The following is a 15768-nucleotide window of genomic DNA, read 5'->3' as shown; positions in this document are numbered from 1 at the left end:
TGGTCAAAGATTTACACTATTCTTTATACTGTATAAAACAATGTCAAACAACAGTTTTTTGGGTTGCGGTTAATATCAATACTTAAATAAGGAGACATGTTTTCCACATTTTGTATGAAGTGTATCTACTTTTGGTTTGGTCAACTCATGTTTATTAAATATAAAATCGGTACAAGGAATTTAGCCTATAAGATAAAATTATATATATAATCATATTATTTTAATCATAAATATATATTTATTATTTTTTACTAATAGCATCATTAAAAAAATCACACTTGTTTACTTTGTCTGAGAAACATTTTTTATTAAAACAATCCAAAAAATAATTCTCTCTTACTTTTTATTATTATATTATTTTTTATCAGCAATTCTTTTAATTAGTATCTCCCAATGAAAATGCCTTTATTTTAAACTAGATGAAACTAAATTTCTTAAAGATTGGTAACTCTAACCGGGATCGTACGTACCTTGCAAGAGTTAACATTCGAAGAACAACTAACTAGGAATACAAAAAAATGCAAACAACTTAAAACTTATTATATAACATAAGATAACAAAAACTACTATTAAAAGTCTTAAGAGAAAAAGATAAACAGCAGACGTGTAAGTTAGGAACATGAAGTGCATCTCTTTTTTTCGTCATGTAGTATTATTGTAGTGCATCTTTAAAACCGAAAAAAGTCAATATATGACATATAATTGTTTCCACATCTTTTTCATTCTTTAATTAACTTTTGGACAGATTATATCGAGAGAAAAAAACACTTCAGGCTGTAAAAAAACCTACCTCATATTACGTCTACCTTAGAAAGACACTCCCAGAGGTGGCAATATCAATACGTATTGTTGAGATAAAATTTTATTTCACGTTAAACGACAAAAAATTTGATAGATAACCGCAAAATCAACAAGTCGTCCATGAAATAAGAAATAACGATATCCTTATGCTTCCCATCACGCTCAATACATATATATCAAGTTATTACATAATCACGCACGCACATCTAAAACAGAGAAAAGTAAAATACAATATCATATCATAAACTCACATCATTACTTATTCAAAACAAAGCATTACTTATTCATGTAACAATAGCATCACACACTATAATCTTCATCATTTGGCCTTGACATCTTTGACATTGCCCTTCTTAACCGGCGGGTTAAGCTCCTCATCGCACGCCTCATTCTTAACCGGTGGGTTAAGCTCCTCCCACGCCTCAATCCAAGTGACCATTGCATCTGCCAAGTTCTCAAAGTAAGGATCCACTTTAGTGAGATTTTCTTTTGTCATCTTCGAAATCTCCATATAGCATTTAGTTGCGGTGTCAGATTCTTTGGAGAGACGAAGGTTTTGGAAGAAAGGAACCATATCTTCTTGCCAGTGGAGACCCTTGTGCTCTTTCTTCAGGTTCACGAACGGGTTACTGGCTTTGCTGTGCCACAGATACGGCAAACCGGTCTTGACCCCAAAGCCCAAGTGGTCACACACCACCTTGGCTGCCCAACCAGCCCACATGTCATCATACCGGGAAATGGGCTGGCCTTCACCCATAAGGCCGAAGTACATAGCAGGTCCAATAAGCTCTCTGTTGAAAGCAAGATTCATGCCACACATTGGGTACAATACTCCTTTTGGGATTGTCATCACTGCATCAACATATCTGCAAAGACTATTGTAGCATTTATATGCATATAGTAAATACCAAAAAAAATCCTCTTAACAGTTTCTTGGCTAAACAAATTCTTTGTTTAAAAAAAAACCATTTTCTTTAATATTAACCATTACAGAAAAATACAGATAAGGGACGGTGGCAAAACAAATCAAACCAAATGAATTATTTTTTTTAACATTGAGAATTGGTAAAATATCTTTAGGAATCACACCAAATTTCATCCTACCGAATTGAAACAAGTTGATAATTTAATATACGAAACTGGTTATAATTTTTTTATAAGTTTTTTTTTTTAAGTATTAGTTATCAATTATTTAATTTCATCCTATCCAAACCGAGAATCTACAACCAACCTAAATATAAAGCTGGAATGGATGTTGAAATTTGTATATTATGACCTGGTGTTACGTTCGCGGGGCTTTACGAGTTGGGTTGGAGCATCGTAATCAGGGATGTTGAGCCAAAGGCCATGAGATATGGCGGTTTGGACACCTTCCCTTAAACTGAAAGGATACCCTCTGACGAAATCAGTTCCATCTCTAAAAGGGTCATAGAGAGTGTTAAAGTAGTGTGGTGTTGAAGGTGTTTCAAGGTTCTTTATGTGCTGAGCTATCACATTGATCTCTTTCCCACTTGGATCCTTTGCCACCTTTTTTACGTTTTCAAGAAGAAAAAAATGCATGACGTTGCATGAATTATAAATCAAAACGTATTATGAACATATAGAAATGGAAAAGAGACTTACAAAGCAATCATCGTCAATGGTGTAGATATATTTCTTTTTGGACACCATGAAGCCAAAGCAACGACAACCACCATCCTTGTAGGAGATACAACTAGCTCTTGGACCAAGGATCCTGTTGATATCATTGCGGTTGTAGAGCTCGTAGTCATAACCATCAGGAACTCGGATATTGATCGAAGGGTCTCCATCTTGGACAATGATCAAGTGGTAATGCTGCAAAAATGGTTTCCATTGTTCAAGAAAGTCGAGGCTCCTAATGGTTGGGATCACAATATCCACATCGTCCTTTAAAGGTGCCGCTTCGATCGCTTCAAGGTTGTAGCCAGCCATTTTTTGGTACTTAAGAGAGTTAAATAATAGCTCGGTTGTGAGGTGATTGTTCTTAAGGGGAATGGCTTGAGATTTATATAACGGTTCTCAAATTCCTTCATCAATTTCTTTATAAAAAAAGTGAATTGATGATCAACTACATTTTCTTCATAATCGTAGCTGTTTGAATATTGCGATCACTAGGTTAAATCTCGTTATCGAGAAGATAGAGGACGACGTTCATTTTAAATGCTCTAAACTATATAGTCTATTTAATATAAATTATACCACCTTTTGTCCAATTGCTTAAAAAACATAGATGTTTCTAAACAAGTTAGCTATTGAACCAAATATCAAAAGACGGATCGGACACTACCTAACGTGCTTATCAGTAACCTGTACGAAATAAATTTCTTTAGATAAACCAACAGATGAAGAACTGCCTTTATTGTACCTTTATTTACTAGTTAATGAAAGAAAAAAATTTAGATACTGATTTGGAATTTCTGAATTAAGTCGAACAACAATAGCTTAAAATTTGGAAATTGTAGACTTAATGGACCGTTCAGTTGATTCGTTGAACGGTTGTTTTTTTTTTGTTTTTAATGGTTTTTTTTTATAAATCATTGAACGATTGTTGAACCACACTATTCAATCATGTCAATGTTTTCAATTATTCTCAACACTACTAGAGAGAAGAAACATATATGTGTAAAACATACACGTTTAGTTCTGAAGAAGAGAGATTAACTAAAAGTTGTGTATTGTGAACACAATTTCTTTTTTTTTTTTCAATCAATAAAAAGATAACGTAAATATGTTTAGGTCCGCTAACTCATTGTTGTTGGGTACAAACCAACGTCCCACTTCGAAAAATTAGAAAAGAAGTTTCTAATATATAAGTGAAGTACAAACCTACTTAGTATGAGGCCTTTTGGGAAGAAACCCAATAAAAAATCCGTGCGGGCTTTGCCACCTGGGCCCAAAGCAGACAATATCAGACTAATAGAGGAGTTGGCTTGGGCTTGGAAAGCCCAACAAGTGGTATCAGAGCCTAGGTTGAAATAAATAGACCTAAGAAGTATGTAAAGCCTTAATGATTAGTGTGGGAGAAGCCCCTCAACGTGTCAATTAATGGTGACAAGATTTTACTGAAGGGGAGACCTAAAATTTGTGGTTCTTGGTTTGAGGAAGAGTATTGTTGGGTACAAACCAACGTCCCACATCGAAAGATTAGAAAAAAGTTTCTAATATATAAGTCAAGTCCAAACATACTTAGTATGAGGCTTTTTAGGAAGGAGCCCAATAAGAAATCCGTGCGGGCTTTGCCACTTGGACCCAAAACGGAAAATATCATATTAATAGGGGAGTTGGATTGGGCTTCCAAACTCCAACAATTGTATTAGATCGAAAACTTACATTACAACCATCCCACATGGGATTCTTCTGATAAATTCATTAAAAGGTAAACTAATTTTGTCGTGTAGATAAACCGAAAATAACTTCTAGAAAGGAATTTGACTGTTCCCGTATCACAAGATTAGATAATCTATATAGTCGCCCTAAGTCCCTTAACTACTACTGGACTTAAGGAAGCCCACTAAGTTCATCGTTTAGGTAAAAAACCGATTCAGTATAATACCATATATAGAAATATATCCTGATGGAATATTTTCTTCAAAGTCTAGTACAAAAGGGAAGTCTTCTACATACGTTTTAGTAAAGCCTTGCCAAATACTAGCAAAGATAGAACCGGTTTGGTATTTGCAACTAAAAACACCAAACCATACAATTAATGGGACAAGTAAAAGTAATATTTTAAGGGAGAGAGAGATGAAAGGAACCAAAATAAAACACATGACGAGACTCTCTAGATTCAAAAACATCGTGCCATTATAACAAATTATCGCAAAAAATTATTGTTATAATATTTCACTTCTCGATAAAAAGAATAGTACTTATTAATTGATGCATGGCCTCTTGTTGGTCTACGTAGGCGGGAGCTTCTTAGCCGGTTGGTTAGCCCCATCACTCCTCTAGCGCTCCTTAAATATTCGAAATGTCGGCTATGTATGTGAAGATATAGTTATCGGTATATCTCATCTAAATTTGTGTATTTTTTAGTACGTTTATTCTTTCTTTTTTTTTCTGAATACAATTGAAAGGTTCAATTAGGGGTCATAAGATATACACATTAAGATTTCTCTAATCATCTCAAAGGGAAACTGAGGCGTTTTCTGACATCGAAAGAATATAATTTGTCATGGATACAACATGTCTTCTTATAAAATTCCAAGTCTTTCTGCCAGTACTTAGTATTTACGCCCCCCATGTGAATTTCTACCTATTTTGTGGTCTGCCATTTGCAATAATACATATCATTTGTTACTTAAATCAAAGTCTAGGTTGTGCGAAATAGTGGATAAATTATTAGAGGAGTTTAATTTATTTTTGGCAGAATTCAATAAACCATTCTCAAGTAAATAGTTGTACTTTTTGACTAGATCTCAATAAATATAGTCAAGTATTTGTTCCACTTTCACGAGATTTTCGTGTTCAATTATAAGAGGTTTCGAAAATGACACAACGTCTAGAAAAATTTTGAACTTTTTCTTCATCACATTTTCTCTGTGTTTCAAATCCCTTTCAAATAACGTATTTTTACCACCATTAGTATTTTTTTATGTGAAGCAAACATTCAAGTCCAGCATTAACAAACAACAAAACATTCAAAGCAATGACAACAACAACAAAATCTATGAATAATAGTAATTGAATGTGACAAAAAAAGAGAGTAGTAAAAATACAGTATTTAAATACGAAATTGGTAGTAAATGCGCTCTGTCTCCGTGGGGTAAAAGAAAAAAAAAATATGTGGTGTGTGTAATATATAAACAGATCAAAAGCACCAAATCTGACGGTCCATAGAAAGAAAGAAAGAAACAAAGAAAGAAAAAAAAAAAGCTTTAATAACTGTGCCACTCAACTCTCAAGTCTCAACACTGACACTAAATTCAATGGGAGAGGTTAGTGTGTTTTTTTTCAAACTTTTTCAAAATTTACATAGACAAACACTATTGACTTCTCAAATTCATTACTCCTTATTTTTGCCATTTCAGGAAGATAAGAAAATGGAGGAGAAGAAAGCTGAAGAGCCACAAGTGAAACCAGAGGATAAGAAACCTGAAGAAGAAGAGAAGAAGAAAGAGCCTCAAGAGATTGTTCTTAAGATTTTTATGCATTGTGAAGGTTGTGCTAAAAAGATCCATAGATGTCTTAAAGGCTTTGAAGGTACCACTACTATTACTCATTACAGTGCTTCTTTAGTTTTTAGTACTTAGAAAATTTTAATCTAAGTTTTGGTCTAATGGGAAAATGTGATATATATAGGAGTGGAGGATGTAACAACTGATTGTAAAACTAGTAAAGTTGTGGTGAAAGGAGAGAAGGCAGATCCATTAAAAGTGTTGGAAAGGTTACAGAGGAAGAGCCACCGTCAAGTGGAGCTTCTCTCGCCGGTTCCGGAGCCTAAACCGGTTCCAAACGAACCGGAGAAAAAGGAGGAGGAGAAGCCTAAACCTGAGGAGAAAAAAGAAGAGGTATTTTTTTTTAATATTTGTAAGATTTTAGGGGCTTGATTTGTAATTTGAAGGAGAGTTGATTGGTTCTGTGGAAATTAACAATAATGTTTTGTGGGCACTGAGAAAAAAAACAGGTAGTGACAGTGGTGCTGAGTGTTCACATGCATTGTGAAGCATGTGCCATGGAGATTCAAAAGAGAATCATGAGAATGAAAGGTTTGTATTTTTTTTTTCTCCACTCTTCTTGTTTAAATTTTTTCATTTAAATATTCTGAATTGGGTACAATTCGTATTAAATCTTGAGTTTTAATTCTGAATTTGTGGGACGACACTTAATTGGGACATCAAGTTTTGGACTCTTCTGTATGTCATAAAATGATTCCATTTCTTTATTGTAATTGGAACTGTAAGTGTGTACTATGTAGGTCCTTTTTTAAAAGATAGCAATTTGAAAGAGCATGTGTTTAGTGAATCTTTCATTAGAAAATGAAACTCATTCACCTAAGTTTTGTTATTATAATCATATAGCTTCAACTCTTTCTTCTTTACAAATTTTTTTGCTTATTTTGAGTATTTCAAGATTACATAATTCGAATAGGGTTGAATCGAGTCTTAACTTAAGTCAACTACGTTAGTTTTACTTCACCTATTCCCCAAGAATCCCAAAGTTCTAAACACTCTGGTTCTTTTCTTCTACCAATAAGTTGTACAAGTTTTTGTTTCAGGACATTGTTACTAATTAATAATTATTATAGGTAGAAATTTATTGGAATCCTACCAAAATAAATCAAATTTCAAAGGCCAAAAAAATATTACGTTGGAACTAGAGAATTGAAATAAGTGTACATTGCATTTTTGGAGTAATTCTGTTTATAATATAGTTATTTTACATTTTCATATAGAAAATAAATTCAAAACATGTTAGTATGTGTTATATAGGAGTGGAGTCTGTGGAACCAGATTTTAAAGCATCACAAGTGAGCGTCAAAGGAGTTTTTACACCGGAAAAGCTAGTTGAGTTCGTCTACAAGAGGGTCGGGAAGCACGCCGCGGTTGTCAAGCAAGATCCGCCGCCAAAACCTCCGGAAAAAGAAAAAGAAACCAAAGACAAGGACGAGAAGAAAAAGGAAGAGGGACAACCCAAAGAAGGAAAAGAGGCCAAGGAGGGCGGTGGTGCGGCCGTGGAGGGGAACAAAGTGGTAGACCTGAAGAAGAATGAGTATCAGTACCAGCCACCAAGGTATCCCGTGGAGATGTTTGCGTATCCACCACAGATATTCAGTGACGAGAACCCCAACGCTTGTACCATTATGTAATAAAATCGTCAGTTTGATGGGTTTGTAGGATTTATTTATTTTTACTTTTATCTATATGCCGTATTTTAATTTGAATGTACTCTTTTTTTTTGGTAACTATTTTTTTTGTTTCAACCGAATTGAATGATCGTATTTTTTTAAAAAAAATGTAAAATAAATAATTGTCCTCCTAGTGTATTTCATCACCTCACGACATTATTTTTAAATGAAATGAAACACAAAAAACACATCAGTTTCGTACAAATTTCCAAATAATTCCAATTCTCACATAACTAAAAAGAAACACGAATTGTTTAATTAAACCGGACACCCTCGTATCGTAAGCTTCAAACTCGAAACTTTTTTTGTCAAACAAATTTTTTCTTAGACTGAACTAACTAAATTATCCTTAGCGAACGTTACATCACCTCTTGTTCATAACTACATCTATGAAAATTAGGATGAAATAAACCCACTGGACTCTTCACCAATTGGCCTCTTTGTATATTCAGTTATGATTATTCCACTTTTCACTTGTGTATTGTGTATGAAATTATCTATGAAAAGTATCCCACTTTTCACTATCATTCATGGCTACAATTATGAAATTATTATTAAAATGTGGGCTTCCAACTTGTTTAACTTTAACTGTCGATAAAATTGGATATATCGAAAATTTCTAACTGTTAGAAACTGATAGTATTTTTTTCTAGGGTCTTAGCCTGTCAAAATATTTTCAACAGAATTTTTGAAATTTTTTTGATAAAATCATTTCTGTGAAAATTTACTAACAGATTAAAAGTTTGCTGGTAATCCCATGTATAACATTTATCTACAATGGCAACTGAACCAAAACAATATAATGGCAAAAAATCAATATACAATTAATATATATGATTTTATCACTATTTATGAAATATTTGTGAAATCTTCATACAAAATATAAATATGGAGATTTTCAAAAATACCCCTTTTTATGTAAATTTTCAAAAATACCATTTCATGGTGTCCATTTTAAAAAATATCCCTTTTAAATATATAAAATGATCAAATTATAAATTATAAACCCCAAATACTAAATCCTACTTCTTAAAAATTATACTCTAAATATAAAATATAGAACCCAAACCTAAAAATAAAATTTAAAATTTAATCTAACATATTGTAATTGTGTAAAAGAAGGTAAAATAAAAATATTCAAATATGAGATATTTTGAAAAGGGATATCTCAAAAATATATTTCTAACAAATTCTCATTTAGATGTAGAGAATTTTTTATTTTATTATCCTTACTATATATCTATATAGTTTTGGTAAGAAAATAAAGATACATGTATATAATTATATTTTCTTGTTTATTGGATAAAATTTAGTTAATGAGAAAATAAGATTTGTTATGTATATGAATTGAATTAGTATATATACTTGGCACATTTATACTAGTTATGTGTTTTTTTTTCTTGATTAACTTTGGTAAACTATTTTTTCTTTCTTAATAGGTAATTAAAGGAATTTAAATAAAAGGAAAGCATGGAAAATCACAATAAAGAGAATCTCACCGACATCTGGCCTCTATTGGCCGGTGACATGTCGGACACGCTCAAGTTAGAATCCGATACTCTCTGTCTCTTTCACTCCCACGTGTCCGGTATATTACTCATCAAAACTAATCCCACACAAACCGAACCAGAATAGCTAAACCTGACTATCTGATTTGGCTCTCATTAACCGGCATTACGGTTATAGCAAAGCCAAATGCGAAAGTATATGGTATACAAGACTAAAATTTCAAACACTAGATTCATCGGTTCGGTATGTGAAATAACGATACCAAATTGTCCCGGTTCGGACTTGGACCAAATTGTTCAAAACTGTTGATGTCCAAACCAGGACAGTTTTAATATAAATAAGATCTCTCTGGTCGTCTTGTTTCAGAAAAACAAAGAGCATTTCGAAACTTCTTTTAAGACTTCTTTCCATTTGATTGATTTGGATTTTGTTGTGTTGTTCATCTTCTTAAAAATGACAAAACTATCGACATCTCTCTCTGCTCTTCATTCTCTCGCTGGGTATATATTTATTCATTCGTCTCCTCTTCTATATCTTTTTTTTTTTTTATTGTTTTTCTCTATCTTATTTAGTTTTCCTTCAATTTATCGTTTGATTATGTTTTGATTAAAATTATTTAGTTTCAGTATTCATTATAATATTTGTGTTTTTGTTTTCTTGGGACGATCATACGCAGACCCGTGGTGATGCTGCTTTATCCCTTGTAAGTAATTTCCTATTGTTTTCTAATATACATTTTTTTGTTTGGTGTTATCTTAAAGTTTTAATTTGATTGTTTATGATATTGGTAAAGATATGCGTCGGTTCTAGCAATAGAGAGTCCATCAAAAGTAGATGACGATCAATGGCTTGCTTATTGGATTCTCTACTCTTTCCTTACCCTCACGGAACTCATCCTTCAATCTCTCCTAGAGTGGTAACATTAATCATATCATATCTATGCTTCATTTCTTGTGGTCATGGTAAATTATTAAAATAGAGAAAAATGGGAGATAATATCTTGAATAATTGATAGGATACCGATATGGTACACGGCGAAGTTAGTGTTCGTGGCATGGTTGGTTCTGCCACAGTTTAGAGGGGCTGCTTTCATATATAACAGGGTCGTGAGGGAACAATTCAAGAAGTACGGCATCCTCAAACCTAAGGTCATATCCTTCTCATCATTTTTCCCTTTTTCTTTTGATGACCAAAGTGTGAAATACACTTGATTAAAAGTTGTTATAGTGGGATTAAAGTCTTTGTGCGGGCCAAACCCTGTCCTTAACAGGTTGGCCCGTAGGATGACCGGTTCAATCCCAAAATATTGGCTGGTTTTGTCATCGATGGACTTGTTGGGTTTCGTATATAGTAAACTAAGAAGTATAGTATTTAGTATTTACTAGTCATATTCTTTTGTTTTTATATTTCGGTGTTTGGAATATAGGTAGGGCACCAGGCTGAGTGAAGTCAAAAAGAGTAAGGGGCATAAAGCGGCTTCACTGTTGGTGCCTCCAAGTTTCTAACCTTTTATGCTTTTTTTCTTTTGTCTTATTTCTCTTTTGGCTTACGGAAAAAATGGGTTCAGACTATGAATTCTTATGAGCTATTTCCTACTTCAATGTATGTGAAAATTAAAAGACCTTTCATCCGACGTTAATTAAAAATGTTATTTTAAGAGATATATATGTGTTTACATGTTACTGACGGAACAGGGAAGATGCATAAAAATGAAGAAAAACAAATTGTAATCTTATGAGAAAATAATAATGGTTTATGACGAATGTTAACTAAATAATCAAGCAGAAAGAAATGAATTATCAAATTGAAAATTTGTCAAACACATCATATAAAATACATAAAATCAAAATAAAATAAAAGATGTTAACAAAACTTGTAAACTATGCATGCAATTTTCAAATATATAATTAATACATACTAGGAATCTATTGGTGAGACGCATGTTGCTTGAAAGTTGATAACACTCTCGTATCGTCTGCGTATAGGCATCTCGTGTTGCAACTTCTTGATCTTTTGGAGAAACAAATAATAATACAATTCTGACATTTCCTGTCGGCTGTCGTTGTTGAAATGTTATTGTAGAATGGCAATCAAAGTCACCAAATTAAGATTTAGAAGATGAGAAATACTGAAATACAAATTAAGGTTAAGAAATTTAAGTATTTAACTGTTATACTTTTTGTTTTGTCCTAACATTATATCTTGATTAAAAACTTTTTTTTTTACCAAATTCTGAAGGTTAGTTCGATCACTGAGTCAAGCAAAGAATACATCGGATAGATAAATTCTTCACTTCTAGGCAGAGAACCTTCTTGATTGTGCCAAATGATAATGACTTTTTTTTTTAAATGCAGCTAAAAGCCATCAAGTGTCAGCATTGACAAAATCTACAAGATAGTATATCAAGGGAAGAATCATGTCACGGTACAGTGCATAAGAAAACTTTCTTGAATCATATGTATAATAAATCTAGGACATCAAACAAATAGATAGATAAATAACATATCCAAATTATATACTGCAAAAAAGATTCTCGTGTGTTTTAGCCAGAAAGGCTATATCTTTTTTCCTATTCCACCAGCAAAACCACCAACATAAGGCTAATGAAAAATGAGTATTTCCTAAATTTAAAGTTATCCTACACTCGCGATCTATGCCGGATGAGGTGTTCATGTCATTTCCAAATCAAGTTACCACCATTTCCTTTTTATTTTATTTTTTATATAGAATTCATTTGATATCAAATAGTATTCTTATACAACTAAAGTTTTGCAAATCTTTACCCAAAAAAAAGAAGTAATGCAAATGGCCGTCGACTAAAAATTAATCATTTATTTAAAATCAACACACGAAAAAGCTTTAACACACAAATTAAATCTTTAAAATGTCATATTAAGCTCTTGGTCTCACGCCCTAAGCCTTACACACTAATTAAAACATACAGACATCAAAATATCCAAGAAGGGGGAGGAGTAGGTAAAAATATAGTCGGTAAAATGATCTTCTTTGTCGACAAATATGGTAATCAATCTAGTTCTATACATTTCACAAAATCTCATGCATTGGCGGATCCAAAAATGATTTTAACTAGGAGAAAAATTGGTTCGAAATTAGAACTTTTGGAGCAAAAAGACTACTTCTAACAAATTCTTTCAATTTGTTCTTAAACTACCATTTTTTTTAAGAGTTTACAAAATTGATGGAGCACTTGCACCCACGACACAAATAAAACGTCGGTCTCTAGTCTAATCATGTTCTTACCATATACTTTTCAACGAGATACTTATGTAGTCTCACGAATCATATCCATTCACATATAATCATTACTACACATGTACATTACGCATACCAATACAATACCAATGAATCATGCATATAGCTAGGTACCTCGTCAAAATTATAACTTTGTTTAGAAAAAGGTTGCATTTTGTTATTATATTATATTGGTTTGGTAACACGAAATGCTTTATCTCCACATTTGTCCATGTATTGTTATGATATACGGCTACCGCCTATGATGTAAAAACCCAATTTCAAGCCTCCTCTGTCTGTTCACACGGGCGATCAGATCATCAGCCCTCTGGTTCAATGGATCCATATCGTGCAACGGACTAAGCTTCCATCTCTTACCCTCGTCGAGCCTCGGTCGATGACTATTCTCTTTCGAAAATCGTTGACATCCCATTTCTACCCTCACGTTCCCATGAGACCACGTGTCACAAAATTGGCTTCTCACACTGAATTCTTTGCATAACTCGCTAGCTGGAAGAGAAGATCTTGAACTAGACATCCTTGATTCTCCGATGAGGGTGATCACAATGACATTTGTCAGAATGAATAAAACCTTAGGGTTTAAGATGTAGTATGTAATAACTCTAGGGATGGTGAACAAGAAACTGTTAACAACTTGAAGCCAAAGCGGGCTAAAAAATACTATAACGCAAAAAACAACTACGAGAATAGAAAACGAAAGGCGATCAAGAAATTGAAGAAATGGCTTCTTGTAGGTACTTAATCCGTAGTTATATCGGGTCTCTTGCATGGCGATTACGTTATCCATTATCACCACACTAAAACTAGCTATAAGTGTAACCAAGGTTTGCTAAAAAGATGGAAATATATCTTGATCAAGAAGAAGTAACAAAGAAAACTTTAGTGTTAAAGGATAAGAATGTGACTGGACATGAAATAGCTCGACTACTTTGCGATAATACTTATAGTGCGTGTGTGCTTGCATGCAGCATGAGGTATGATATAAGCTTAAGGGTTCTTCATCGTTAAGATTAAACTAATCACATGCCCGAGCATTTTATTTTACTTAGTTTAGCTCTTGGTAACCATGTGGGCGAGCAAACACTTTTGAATTATTAATTGCCTTTTCTACTAATTTTAATATTGTGTTGTTTTTCACCAAATTCATTTTCGAATGCGTAGTTAAATTGGATGTAGAGGACCAATCCTTAAAGCTGCATTAAAGCATGTTGAGGACCAATTCTTAAGATGGTATACTTTTTTACGTGCACACGTCGAAAGTAAAAGTGATGTGCTTGTCTTTTGCCCCCAACTATCAAATGTGTAGAAATATATAATTACCAGTGGAACCGAAAGTCTTAAAGTATATATTAAAATACAAAAAAGACATGATCAGTCCTTCCTATGAGATTTCGTTCATGTTAGGAATTCAAATATATTCATATATCTACTAGCCCTATAACAATATAATTGACAACTTAACAACAAACAGTATATATTGTACGAAGAAGGGTTTTACTCTATGTTCGTGTTCATAGCAATAAAACTAAAAACATAAAAACATAAATAAAAGAAACTAAGTCAAGTGTACTTTTTGGCTACGGTCACGGTTTCTCAAAGTCTCTGTTTTCCCTAATTTCTTCGACCTCTAAAGCTTCAGTTTAGGATGGGAACCTTCGAACATGGGTTCCATTAGGAGACTTTTAGGGGAAATAAAACGTGATGAGAAAAAGTTTAGTTTCGGATGCCCCTCATATATGATATATGTGGTAGTTCTTATCTGTTTTGCAATCCCGGCCACTACATTTATACGACAATCATTCTATACTGCATAAATATTTCCCAACTTTCAAATATTGTCTAAAATAACATTGACCTGATTTTACCGATTAATTTATTAAATTTGGAGTCAAATTTGTAACCTAAAATAAGATATGAAAAAAAAATCGAAATTTATTAAAAGTGTTTTGATATTTAATTTCTTTTGTGAACAGTTAGTCTTCTGATTTGTTAATTAATATCCAGGATTGGTATCTTAATAACAAAAATTAATAGTGATTTTTTTTCTTCAAAATAAATCGTTAGTAATAGTACAAAAGACATCTTTAACGCCGGTACGTTAGGAAACGACAATCCCCTATATATTAATAGATAAGTATTCTCACAAAAAAATTGAGGTGTCGCGTTCACAAAACTCATGTATCTTTCTAATAAATGCCTTTAATTTTTATTGTTATTTACATAAATATGCCACTAAAATATTATGAGCCAATATTTTTTTATTAATTTTTAAAAATGAAAGATTTAATCAACCATTAAATTAAAAAATATATTTAATTATCATTTTTATAATATATTTACTTATTAAAAGTAAATTACATTTTACAAACAAGAAAAAAATTATTCATTTATTTATCACTTTTATCATTTTTCTCATTGCATTTTTAAACTTAGAATTAGTTTAAATTAAATCTATTAGTTTAAAAATATTGCTTTATCTATTTAATGGTATAGTGATATTGATAATAATGTGAAACATAAAATATGTGATTTTGATTTTTAGAAACACAAAAAGACATCAAAACTTTCTACACCAGCTTAAAATTCTTTTCCAAGTTCAAATATTTCACGAGTGAACCATATTTTACAGAAAATAAACGCAAATTTGAATAAACGAAATGTTTTTTATTACATATTTTGTTTTATACAAACAAATCTTAAATCTCAATTAATAATTTTACTCATAATATTTTATTTAAATCGATTTATCCCGCGCATAGTGCGAGTTGGTATCTAGTCTTATATAATATGAGAAGATTTTCTCCTAACTTTGCGTAACACGATGACATTTGGCAGCGTATATTTTCGACACATGTCCTCACTTTTCAATTATTAAATTCTTTTAATTTATTTTTCTCAAAAGTACATACATTATTTTCATGTTTACTAAATTTAAATGATATTTCTGTACTAAAAAATATATTGACATTTATGCAATGTATTTTTAGTAATTATATATAGATATCATTTATCAATATTTTATATAATTAACATAACATTATAATTTCGCATAGGTATCATGTTTAAATATTTTATATAAAATATAAGGTGATAGTTATTAAATTCTTTACTAATTTCAAGCTATAAAAATATTATACTATTATAAAAATTATTTTTTGACAAAAAGTATAATATTTTTTTCACAGTTTTTGTGCCAAAATATCAAATCAATTTATTCAAAAATAATTTCAAGATATAAAACAATATAATATTTAATTTTTGTTTAATAGTAATCATTAACACAATTTATTGCATATTAATTCTTGAAAATGTAACTC

The 15768-nt window shown here is 31.9% G+C and overlaps 4 protein-coding genes across 6 annotated transcripts; 2 read left to right on the top strand and 2 right to left on the bottom strand.

Annotated features, from left to right (window-relative positions):
* Positions 1-922: 922 nt before the first annotated feature.
* On the bottom strand, positions 923-3060 carry LOC104761056 (putative UDP-arabinopyranose mutase 4). Of its 2 annotated transcripts, none has more exons than XM_087499279.1 (3): positions 2425-3060; positions 2078-2328; positions 923-1667 (listed from the first exon to the last, which is right to left on the bottom strand). In XM_087499279.1, exons 1-3 carry the CDS (start codon positions 2752-2754, stop codon positions 1121-1123), a joined length of 1128 nt encoding a protein of 375 aa, XP_087355405.1. In that variant the 5' UTR covers positions 2755-3060; the 3' UTR covers positions 923-1120. The 2 variants fall into 2 exon arrangements, with proteins under 2 accessions (XP_087355405.1, XP_087355404.1); XM_087499278.1 differs by having other exon boundaries at positions 923-1676; positions 2425-2971.
* A 2358-nt stretch (positions 3061-5418) lies between these two features.
* On the top strand, positions 5419-7874 carry LOC104761055 (heavy metal-associated isoprenylated plant protein 7-like). Of its 2 annotated transcripts, none has more exons than XM_010484071.2 (5): positions 5419-5759; positions 5853-6024; positions 6124-6332; positions 6449-6530; positions 7254-7874. In XM_010484071.2, exons 1-5 carry the CDS (start codon positions 5751-5753, stop codon positions 7628-7630), a joined length of 849 nt encoding a protein of 282 aa, XP_010482373.1. In that variant the 5' UTR covers positions 5419-5750; the 3' UTR covers positions 7631-7874. The 2 variants fall into 2 exon arrangements, with proteins under 2 accessions (XP_010482373.1, XP_010482374.1); XM_010484072.3 differs by having other exon boundaries at positions 5426-5759; positions 7240-7459.
* A 1636-nt stretch (positions 7875-9510) lies between these two features.
* Positions 9511-10839, top strand: LOC104761054 (HVA22-like protein e). Its single transcript, XM_010484070.2, has 5 exons — positions 9511-9678; positions 9855-9881; positions 9972-10094; positions 10194-10326; positions 10605-10839. The coding sequence occupies exons 1-5, from the start codon at positions 9632-9634 to the stop codon at positions 10623-10625; spliced, it is 351 nt and encodes a 116-aa protein (XP_010482372.1). The 5' UTR covers positions 9511-9631; the 3' UTR covers positions 10626-10839.
* A 1627-nt stretch (positions 10840-12466) lies between these two features.
* LOC104761053 (uncharacterized) lies at positions 12467-13415 on the bottom strand. Its single transcript, XM_010484068.2, has one exon. The coding sequence runs from the start codon at positions 13236-13238 to the stop codon at positions 12684-12686; it is 555 nt and encodes a 184-aa protein (XP_010482370.1). The 5' UTR covers positions 13239-13415; the 3' UTR covers positions 12467-12683.
* Between the last annotated feature and the right edge of the window lie 2353 nt (positions 13416-15768).

Source organism: Camelina sativa, chromosome 18, assembly GCF_030686135.1.
Source record: "Camelina sativa cultivar CO46 ecotype springtype chromosome 18, ASM3068613v1".
Classification (NCBI taxonomy): Eukaryota; Viridiplantae; Streptophyta; class Magnoliopsida; order Brassicales; family Brassicaceae; genus Camelina; species Camelina sativa.
Note: the sequence above shows the minus strand (reverse complement) of the source record. Positions and strands in the feature narration are given on the sequence as shown.